At 42.9% G+C, this 11525-nt stretch overlaps 1 protein-coding gene across 3 annotated transcripts in view; it reads left to right on the top strand.

The window, feature by feature from the left end:
• Positions 1 to 10285: 10285 nt before the first annotated feature.
• LOC126273177 (uncharacterized) overlaps positions 10286 to 11525 on the top strand; it is a 154540-nt gene continuing 153300 nt past the window's right edge. For 2 of the 3 annotated variants that reach the window (XR_007549317.1, XM_049976666.1), the window contains exon 1: positions 10311 to 10674. Coding sequence is in view for 2 of the 3 variants with exons in the window: in XM_049976666.1 (XP_049832623.1) it covers positions 10648 to 10674 (27 nt within the window). In the remaining variant the exon portion in view is untranslated. Of the gene's footprint in view, positions 10675 to 11525 lie in introns of all 3 variants that reach the window. The other variant, XM_049976665.1, reaches the window with a different exon arrangement.

Raw genomic sequence — 11525 nt, 5'->3', positions numbered from 1 at the left:
CGATACTGCGTGAAGAGTTTGACAGAGCGCTGAAAGACCTGAGTCGAAACAAGGCCCCCGGAGTAGACAACATTCCATTAGAACTACTGACGGCCTTGGGAGAGCCAGTCATGACAAAACTCTACCAGCTGGTGAGCAAGATGTATGAGACAGGCGAAATACCTTCAGACTTCAAGAAGAATATAACAATTCCAATACCAAAGAAAGCAGGTGCTGACAGATGTGAAAATTACCGAACTATCAGTTTAATAAGTCACAGCTGCAAAATACTAACGCGAATTCTTTACAGACGAATAGAAAAACTGGTGGATGCGCAGCTCGGGGAGGATCAGTTTGGATTCCGTACAAATGTTGGAACATGTGAGGCAATACTGACCTTCCGACTTATCTTAGAAGAAAGATTAAGAAAAGGCAAACCTACGTTTCTAGCATTTGTAGACTTAGAGAAAGCTTTTGACAATGTTGACTGGAATACTCTTTTTCAAATTCTAAAGGTGGCAGGGGTAAAATACAGGGAGCGAAAGGCTATTTATAATTTGTACAGAAACCAGATGGCGGTCATAAGACTCGAGGGGCATGAAAGGGAAGCAGTGGTTGGGAAAGGAGTGAGACAGGGTTGTAGCCTCTCCCCGATGTCATTCAGTCTGTATATTGAGCAAGCAGTAAAGGAAACAAAAGAAAAATTTGGAGTAGGTATTAAAATTCATGGAGAAGAAGTAAAAACTTTGAGGTTCGCCGATGACATTGTAATTCTGTCAGCGACGGCAAAGGACTTGGAAGAGCAGTTGAACGGAAGGGACAGTGTCTTGAAAGGAGGATATCAGATGAACATCAACAAAAGCAAAACGAGGATAATGGAATGTAGTCAAATTAAATCGGGTGATGCTGAGGGAATTAGATTAGGAAATGAGACACTTAAAGTAGTAAAGGAGTTTTGCTATTTAGGAAGTAAAATAACTGATGATGGTCGAAGTAGAGAGGATATAAAATGTAGACTGGCAATGGCAAGGAAAGCGTTTCTGAAGAAGAGAAATTTGTTAACATCGAATATAGATTTATGTATCAGGAAGTCGTTTCTGAAAGTATTTGTTTGGAGTGTAGCCATGTATGGAAGTGAAACATGGACGATAACTAGTTTGGACAAGAAGAGAATAGAAGCTTTCTAAATGTGGTGCTACAGAAGAATACTGAAGATAAGGTGGATAGATCACGTAACTAATGAGGAGGTATTGAATAGGATTGGGTAGAAGAGAAGTTTGTGGCACAAATTGACTAGAAGAAGGGATCGGTTGGTAGGACATGTTTTGAGGCATCAAGGGATCACAAATTTAGCATTGGAGGGCAGCGTGGAGAGTAAAAATCGTAGAGGGAGACCGAGAGATGAGTACACTAAGCTGATTCAGAAGGATGTAGGTTGCAGTAGGTACTGGGAGATGAAGAAGCTTGCACAGGATAGAGTAGCATGGAGAGCTGCATCAAACCAGTCTCAGGACTGAAGACAACAACAACAACAACAACAACCGAAGATTCGTAAAGGGATCTGTTGACGTTGCCAAATCGTTAACGCAATTACGGAAGAAAGATTTAATATTTGGTTAGAGAGACTGAGACAAGCTTTAACATCAAGTTTTTAGCGTTTCCAGAGTTCAGCAAGGAATTCATTCTGTCATGCGATGTGTCCAATCATGCACTTGGCTTTGTATTGCCTAGGTGCCGCAGAGCACCCGGTAGCCTATGCATTAAGGCAGTTGAACTCAGCAGAGAGGAAAATGTACTGAGCGTATGGATTCGTTGGCCGGGAGGCCCCCTCCATGGAAGATCGGCCGCTAAGTGCAAATCTTATTTCAGTCGACGCCACGTTGGGCGACTTGTACGCCGGTGATGAGGATGAAATGATGATGAGGACAACACAACACCCAGTCCACGAGCGGAGAAAATCTCCAAGCCGGCCGGGAATCGAACCTGGGCGCACTGCACGGGAGGCAAGCACGTTACCACCCAGCTAAGCATTCGGACATCAGAGAGGAATTACTCCACGACGTAAAAGGAGATGTTGAGCCTTATCCACGGAATCACCTACTTCAAGTATTATCTCTATGGCAAAAAGTTTCCAGTGTTGAAGGATCATGCAGCGTTAAAACTTTTCTGGGACTGAAGGTCCCTTCTAGTTGGTTGACTCTGTGGTGGTAAGACTGAGGGAGCTTCATTTTGAAATTGGAAATAAGCGTGGAAAGAAACATGGGAACACAGATGGCTTATGTAGGAAAGTAGCAGTGTTGCAAATAGATGGTAATGAGTTTAAGAAGTGCAGAAGACAGATGGCGACTGTAAGCGGTATACTAAACAATCACTGTTTTGTACGTAGGATGGATTGCCATGAAGAGAAACCAAGTTGGCACCTCGAGTAATAGTATTAGCAGTGCCCAGCAATAGAGTGCTTAAGAGACACATGATCTACATCTACATCTTCATCTACATTTATACTCCGTAAGCCACCCAACGGTGTGTGGCAGAGGGCACTTTACGTGCCACTGTCATTACAGCCCTTTCCTGTTCCAGTCGTGTATGGTTCGCGGGGAGAACGACTGCCGGAAAGTCTTAGTGCGCGCTCGAATCTCTCTAATTTTACATTCGTCATCTCCTCGGGAGGTATAAGTAGGGGGCAGTAATATATTCGATATCAAATCCAGAAACGCACCCTCTCGAAACCTGGACAGCAAGCTAGACCGGGACGCAGAGCGCTTCTCTTTCAGAGTCTGCCACTTGATTTTGCTAAACATCTCCGTAAAGCTATCACGCTTACCAAATAACCCTGTGACGAAACGCGCCGCTCTTCTTTGGATCTTCTCTATTTCCTCTGTCAACCCGACCTGGTACGGATCCCACACTGATGAGCAATATTCAAGTATAGGTCGAACGAGTGTTTTGTAAGCCACCTCCTTCGTTGATGGACTACATTTTCTAAGGACTCTCCCAATGAATCTCAACCTGGCACCCGCCTTACCAACAATTAATTTTATATGACCATTCCACTTCAAATCGTTCCGTACGCATACTCCCAGATATTTTACAGAAGTAACTGCTACCAGTGTTTGTTCTGCTATCATATAATCATACAATAAAGGATCCTTCTTTTTATGTATTCGCAATACATTACATTTGTCTATGTTAAGGGTCAGTTGCAACTCCCTGCACCAAGTGCCTAGCCGCTGCAGATCTTCCTGCATTTCGCTGTAATTTTCTGATGCTGCAACTTCGCTGTATACTACAGCATCATCCGCGAAAAGCGACATGGAACTTCGACACTATCTACTAGGTCATCACGTGTTTGCAGGTCATGAAGGACTTAATTCTGCCAACAGGAGAGTAGTGGAGAGGTATTGGTGCAAGGTCAGGAAGACGGGCGTGAATTAGTACGAATGGAATAGCCTACGGAGTGCACAGAAAGCGGATTTGTGTCGGACAGTGGGTCACGGCAACGCCACCTAGAGAGAAGGCCTGAGTGCTCCCTACGAACAGCATGACGGGTAGCCAAGAGTAGTCATAACAAAAGGGAGCGAGAAGTGTGTTATAACGTTGTGCTGTGCATGGGAGTATGTGAATGCAGCACAACGTAACTGTTTTAGAACGTTTTTTACGTCATTTATGTGATGCACAGTTCGAATTTGTGTTAGTGACAGAAAAAATGCCGTACAGATGTTGTGTGACAGGGTGTAAAGGCAATTACCTGACGGGACAGAAAGTGCAAGCTTTTACATTTCCAAAGGAAGAAAAATTATTAGAAAAGTGGAAACGGGCTATCCCAAGGGAAAATTTAACAATCAGCAAAACAACAAAGGTAACTAATTTAAGTTCATTTACGATTATACTGTAATAAAAAGTAAACAATGTGAGCCATAACCTTAAATTTACACATCCCCTGGCACTTACTGTGTTAATCTTTTGAGAGTATTGCATTATTATTATTATTATTATTGTTATTACCGCCACTCTCTAGGTGGCGTTGGGCCGCCGCAGCGCTGTAGACATCAGTTATGCCAGAACCACCACTACCTTAGCCCAGAGGACATCACTGACGGAAGCAGTGGTGTCACGCCACCACTCGGCCATGCCGCATCCTCTCAGCATTGTGGGACGTCATGCGCACACACAAGGGACGCAACTGCATGCTTCAGCCACTTTGCAACTGCGGACTTTCAAATAAAAATGCGATGTGATGGTGTGGCGAACCTGAACTACGTATCCTCTGACTCAGAGTTGAAATATTAAAAATTTTGGCTGGTTTTCGATTTCTAGGGCCAGGGATACGTAGTTGCCACATTACAGGCCGAATACTGCTGAGTCGACAGTATACAATACAAATACACACACGAATCGAATGGTCGAAGGTTCCTATCGCTCGGAAATTGCGAATTTTGGATGATATGTAGAAATTTATAAATGAAAAACTGCAATTAAATAAGTTCTGCAGGTACTATTTTAACGACTTTAAATTATGGGTATGATAGCAGAACTACCTTTAAGAATGCTTTTTATTTCTATAAAACACTTATTGGTGTCGATGGTCCGGCATTTAAATAAAATTTATGTTGACTAACAGGGAAACAATAGATTTCTACGTCACTTAGTTACGAACAACAACATAGCTCGCAAGATATTCACTTCTAAACGTGTACTACGTCTTAACTGCAGAAGCCACGGAAATCTCACAAGTGCACAAGTCGGCACTACAAAATATTTCTATCTCTCGCAACCATGCACAAATTGCTCCACTCTCCAAGTCTTTCCCGCGACCGTGCGTTCGTCGCGCCGTGTTGTCCAGGACTCTCTCGTGTCCTCTCCCGTACTATCCAGAACTCTCCCGTGTCCTCTGCGACTGTCCCTCGCACCTCACTGTTCAGAACTGCCTCTCCATTCAATTCGGTAGTCGCCTCCCTTAGTAACGAGCGGTTTCATTGACGATAGCGCTCCCGACATGTCTCCAAGCCAACGCACACTCACAAACATTTTGAAACACATTCGAAATACTGCACTTACATTTAAATAACTTGAAATTAAATAAATATTCCTACGGCTGGCCCATAAACTCGCTCTAACACAAATTATCAGATACATAAACAAATTAAATAAAAGTATATCAAAGGAATAGAACAGCAGTAAGCCAGTTGCCTAATGTCTCTGTGCTTTATAAAACACAGTAAATAATTGACCAATTTCTTTATGAATAGTATATATCGGATATAAACATAGACATAGATGAAAATATATATCTATAAGCATGGTGCTACCGTTTTTTGGTGCAACTTGGAGTACTTATGGCCAGACGTGATCGACAGTAACAGGTCACGTTCACCTCCAATAACTCATGTACTATTCAAGTGAGATGCCTGTAATTTATACCAGTTTAGGTTTACATTAATAGCTTTATAAAGACACGTCGGTCGACAAAATCGGATGAACTGTTTAGATTCTGGAAATTCGTTTGCTGGGTGTTACTTGTATAATGTACAGTCAGATACTAAACTTTAAACTAATAAAGATATTGAAAATCTGATTACGCCATCGGAATCATCGTGCAAATAATGGCAATGTACATGTTTCTTTTTCAGGTATCATTTCCATCTGGCTACTATTAATTTCTTTACAAACTGTGAAATGTCTGCCATTAAGGTTTCACAAAGTCCGCCATCTTTGGCACTCCGTGCAAGTCTCCTTCATCGACACAGGGTCACCACGGAATTCCCAGCCATGTGGTCGATGGTCCGGCCATTGTGCGACATCATGGGCTTGCTAATGAGCCACGGCTTGCCGAGCGGCCCCAGCGGGGGCCACCAACTCTGAACTTAAGCCGGGTTCACACAGGCAACAAAAGTATCGCCACTGCTAATGGCTAACTGCACTTGCTTTGTAGTCGCATCTGTGAACTCCTAGTTTTCGGTGGCGCCATTTAAGAAGCGCAACTTTTGTCACTCCACAAAAAGTTGAACTTCATTCTACTTTGTTGCGCCATTTTGCCTTCTCCACAATCGAATAACGTCATTCGATTGCTACCTCGCGGCTGGATTCAAACCTTTCTAGTGCGTATTCGTTCGCAGATAGTGCTTTTGCTATTCATATGTCGAAAAAGTGATCAACAGCGACAATTATGAGATTCTTGGAGGTGTACCAAGAACGAGAATGCCTTTGGAACCACAAAAGCGAATCATGCAGACAGAAATTTGAAAGATGCTGCATTAATTGAAATAGTAAACAGTATGCGTGAATATGTACCTGGAATTGATGTAGCTACAACAAAATTAAAAATTCGAAGCATTCGCAATGCTTACATGAATGACCATAAAAAAGCACTGAAATCACTTAAGAGTGGTGCGTCTACAGACGGTATTTATGAACCCAGCCTTGCTTGGTTTGAAGCTGCAGACCAGTTCTTAAAACATGTAGTCGAGACAAGAGAGACGAGAAACACTTTGGTAAGTAATATTTTACATTTATTATGTTTCCAAAACATCTTATTTAGTAATATGTACAGCCGTTTAATCAGCTGAGACAGGTGACGCCATTTTGCAAACTGCGCAATGACGAAGAATTTGTGGCGTCCTGTGTGAACGGTAGCTCACAGCGCCACTCCAGAATGACTTGACTTGTGGCGATACTTTCGTTGCGTGTGTGAACCCGGCTTTAGAATATTTTCTGAGCGCCACAACTCACATCACTGACGGAAGCAGTGATTTCATGCCACCACTCAGCCATGCCGCACCCTGTCAGCATTGTGGGACGTCATGCGCACACACAAGGGAGGCAACTGGATGCTTCAGCCACTTAGCCACTCTTTCAAATACATCCCAGTGGAGAGCCGAAACTCTGTCAGCATTGAGGAACATCTTATGTACACACACTGGCATATACACACAAACATACACACGCCCATGAGTGAGGCACCTGGATGTCTCAGCCACACTGCCACTCATTCAGATGTATCCCTCTGGAGAGCTGCAATAAGCGAATTTGAAAGCAGAAAATTAATGTCCCAATTCCAGCCCTATTTTAGATATCTACACTGTCAAGTCACTTTAATACGCCTACTTGTAAAAATCCTGTATAACCACTTTTTGTAGTGCAGACCGCTGCAAGACATGCAGGAAGGGAATCAATGAGGTTTTGGAAGCTATTGACAGGGATGTGGAGCGACGCTGACCCCAGTGCCATGGCCAGTATCACAGATTTCTCGACTGTGGATCCATGGCTTGAACAGCCCAGTTGTGGTGGTCCCACAGATCCTCGATTGGGTCCAACTCCGGGAGTTTGGTGGCCAGAGGAGTATGGTAAAATCATTGTGATATCCTTTGAACCATGTATGTACTCTGTGAGCTACGTGACACCTTACATTAGTCTGCTGGTAAATGCCATCCCGCCAGGATAAAACGAATTGTATGTAGTCGTGGCAACCACCATGCCGCACTGACAGAAGCGGTCACAGTTAATTTTATAGCCAACATTTTAAAGAGGGTATTACATCTAATAACTGCAGAATCAGAAAGATACAGAAATACAAGACAGCTTGTGTACAGCGTGGTCAGAAACAGTCCACAAGCGTGTCATAGGGGAGGTTTTGCTGAGAAATACACTACTGGCCATTAAAATTGCTACATCAAGAAGAAATGCAGATGATAAACGGGTATTCATTGGACAAATATATTATACTAGAACTGACATGTGATTACATTTTCACGCAATTTGGGTGCATAGAACCTGAGAAATCAGTACCCAGAACAACCACCTCTGGCCGTAATAACGGCCTTGATGTGCCTGGGCATTGAGTCAAACAGAGCTTGGATGGCGCGTACAGGTACAGCTGCCCATGCAGCTTCAACACGATACCACAGTTCATCAAGAGTAGTGACTGGCGTATTGTGACGATCCAGTTGCTCGGCCACCATTGACAAGACGTTTTCAATTGGTGAGAGATCTGGGGAATGTGCTGGCCAGGGCAGCAGTCGAACATTTTCTGTATCCAGAAAGGCCCGTACAGGACCTGCAACATGCGGTCGTGCATTATCCTGCTAAAATCTAGGGTTTCTCAGGGATCGAATGAAGGGTAGAGCCACGAGTCGTAACACATCCGAAATGTAACGTCCACTGTTCAAAGTGCTGTCAATGCGAAGAAGACCGACCATCACGGCGGGTGATACGCCAGGATGGCGATGACGAATACACGCTTCCAATATGCGTTCACGGCGATGTCGCCAAACACGGATGCGACCATCACGATGCTGTAAACAGAACATGGATTTATCCGCAAAAAATGACGTTTCGCCATTCGTGCACCCAGGTTCGTCGTTGAGTACACAATCACAGGCGCTTCTGTCTGTGATGCAGCGTCAAGGGTAACCGTAGCCATGGTCTCCGAGCTGATAGTCCATGCTGCTGCAAACGTCGTCGAACTGTTCGTGCAGATGGTTGTTGCCTTGCTAACGTCACCATCTGTTGACTAAGGTATTGAGACGTGGTTGCATGATACGTTACAGCCATGCGAATAAGATTCCTGTCATTTCGACTGCTAGTGATACGAGGCCGTTGGGATCCAGCATGGCGTTCCGTATTACCCTCCTGAACCCACCGATTCCATATTCTGGTGACTTTCATTGGATCGCGACCAACGCGAGCACCAAAGTTGCGATACGATAAACCACAATCGCGATGGGCTACAATCCGACCTTTATCAAAGTCGGAAACGTGATGGTACGCATTTCTCCTCCTTACTCGAGGCATCACGACAACGTTTCACCAGGCAACGCCGGTCAACTGCTGTTTGTGTATGAGAAATCGGTTGGAAACTTTCCTTATGTCAGCACGTTCTAAGTGTCGCCACCGGCGCCAACCTTGTGTGAATGCTCTGAAAAGCTAATCATTTGCATATCACATCATCTTCTTCCTGTCGGTTAAATTTCGCGTCTGTAGCATGTCACCTTCGTGGTGTAGCAATTTTAATGGTCAGTAGTGCAATTGTTAACAAAACCTTTCGATACGTTATGCCGTTTTCGACTAATTTTGCATCAAAGTTGGTCATATAGGTCGTGGCGCTAAAATATGGTAATGTACAGACATCTGTAGTTTCGGGAGTTGCCGCTTGTTGAAATACTCATTACAAGTTGAAATGTGCGTCTTTGGAAGTGATAAATTTAAACTAGGTGAGCAAAAACTACATTTGTTCGGCCTGAGAAAACCAGACGAGGAACCAGGTTTGGCGACACTGTCTTTGGCAGTCTGCTTGAACTTGCGCGCGTAACGAACTGATTGGCTAACTTCAATGCTAAAAAACTCGGAAGCGGCGCAGTGTATAGATTTTTTTCTTAACAATTACTCTCCAGCACAGTCACCCCAGGCAACAACCTTACAAGCTATTCAGGCTGTTTCTCACTATCCTGTATAAAAAGGCACAAAAAGGTAAAAATAAGTATTTAACTATAATTTAAATATATATGTAATAATTATTCACCAAAGCAGAAAATAAGCAGGTAACAGCAAGCAAGGGATTAAATTCATTTCTCAGTTTTGTAAACATTCAAATGCCCAGAATTAACAAAACACGTTTTTGTACATACGATTCACATTTCCTCTTTCCCCCTCGAGCCGGATTGAGTGACATTAAGTTCCACTGTCTTATGTTTATTATAAAAATTCTCAAATAATTACTCCCACAAGTATGACCTATTAAAATAATATGGTTTTATGAACAGAATGTTAGTGAATAGGTTCTTGTATTTAATTATTTTTATTCGCTCTTATGTAAAACATATTCACATAGACCCATCCCCTTTTCCCCTTATGGTCTTCATACGTGTAGAAAGTAGATACAATTAATTTGGTAAATTCTTTGATGGAAAATGAGCACTTGTATTGTTTATATCTGTAGCGAAATTCCCTGATTTATTTTCCGTATTTTATCTGATTGTAACAAATCAGTTTTGCTCTTTCAGTAAGGATTTACTGCCTCCCCTTTTGAGTTCGTTCCTAATCGTATGAGCTAAGATCTCACTAGACTGGATGGGGAATCGAGAGCCACCTTTAAATAAGAAACGCTCCAAATTACTCCTGTCTTCCACGTATATTGCTGAGGAGATCACTTTGCACAGTGGAGGTAGTTTGTTTAGACATTTCTTCGTAACGACCTTTTCACGCTTCAAATCCAAGAGAAGTTTTTCAAGAACTGTAGCAAAGGCAAGTGTGTGTGCGCGCGCGCCCCGTTGCGAGTTTGCGCATGGGAGAACAAACGCGCAGCTGAGGCGCACGCAGTCTCTGCTATTGATTGAGGCGTCGTGTCGAATTGCCTGATGCCGACACTCGACCTCGTGGCGAAATAAGTAGTACACTAACGTACACGGACACGTCTAAAAGATTCCGTCTCTGCCTTCGTTTCACTAGTTTTGTCTGTGTTTTCTTTGGGGAGTCATTTGAAACGCGGTTCGTAGAGTGCGAGAAACGAACTTTTTTTTTCCCCCCTTACGCGAGTAAGACCTGCAGGATTCGATTGCCCTGAATACGAGAAATTGTACAGACGACCAAACACAAACGGAGGACTTTATGATTCAGCTGCGGCTTCTGAGGATGGAGTTCGTTATCGCCAGGGACTGGAGTTGAAGGATATGAATGAGGACCACATCATTTAATTTACAGGTAGGTCTTTTTCAGCCATAGACCAATTACAGCTTTAATAGGCTCTAAAACCTTCTCGCAAATGCCTTCTCTTTATTATCTTTCCTTTTTTTAATGTACTCTGCTTGAAATCAAAATATTCTACTGTTTATATTCAGTTTAGCTGTCTTTCGTCTTAGAAAATTAGAGATTGTATCTCATGCATTACCAATCAGTGTTACGAAATATAATTACATCAGAGCTTCGGCCATCGAAGTCGGCTTTGCGCTTCGCAGCCGATTTGATCTCCACACAGTGATAAGTTCTGTGCAAATGTCCGTCGAAACACGACGAAAATACTTCTAAACCATTGTCAAATTTATAAGACGATACGCATCTCTGTACTTTCCTCTCTTCGGAAGCGTCAAATTTGAAAACAACAAAATGCATAACTGCTGGTAGTATCTTTACTTCGTCTTAGAACTCAATAAACTGGTGTGTTTCAGTTGCATATTTAATTTTAGAATTAATATTTAAGGGCACTAAATTTCGTTATCAATAGCCTTCATTATTTCAGGAATTACTTATTTCCCCCCTAAATACTATGTAAACTTCAATAATCTGCTGACAGGGTACTTTATTGTCAGTATTCTAGACATAACGAATACAAATCCGTATGCTCTACGAAACAAGTCATACATCTTTCATCCAGAAGAATGAGATCGCGTTTCACGGAAGCGCAAGCATCGTGAAAGCGGCTGTGCCGGTAGCACATACAACACAAAATAAGCTCTGCTGATGTTCCTGTTATGTTTTCTGACTGAAGTAATTCAGCTCTGCCCTTTATTCCCTCCATGCTATTCTACCTTAGAAAGTGTTTGAGAAGAAGCAGA

The sequence above is a fragment of the Schistocerca gregaria genome, chromosome 5 (assembly GCF_023897955.1).
Source record: "Schistocerca gregaria isolate iqSchGreg1 chromosome 5, iqSchGreg1.2, whole genome shotgun sequence".
Taxonomy (NCBI): domain Eukaryota; kingdom Metazoa; phylum Arthropoda; class Insecta; order Orthoptera; family Acrididae; genus Schistocerca; species Schistocerca gregaria.
The sequence above is the reverse complement of the archived record's forward strand: the minus strand, read 5'-3'. Positions and strand labels throughout refer to the sequence as shown.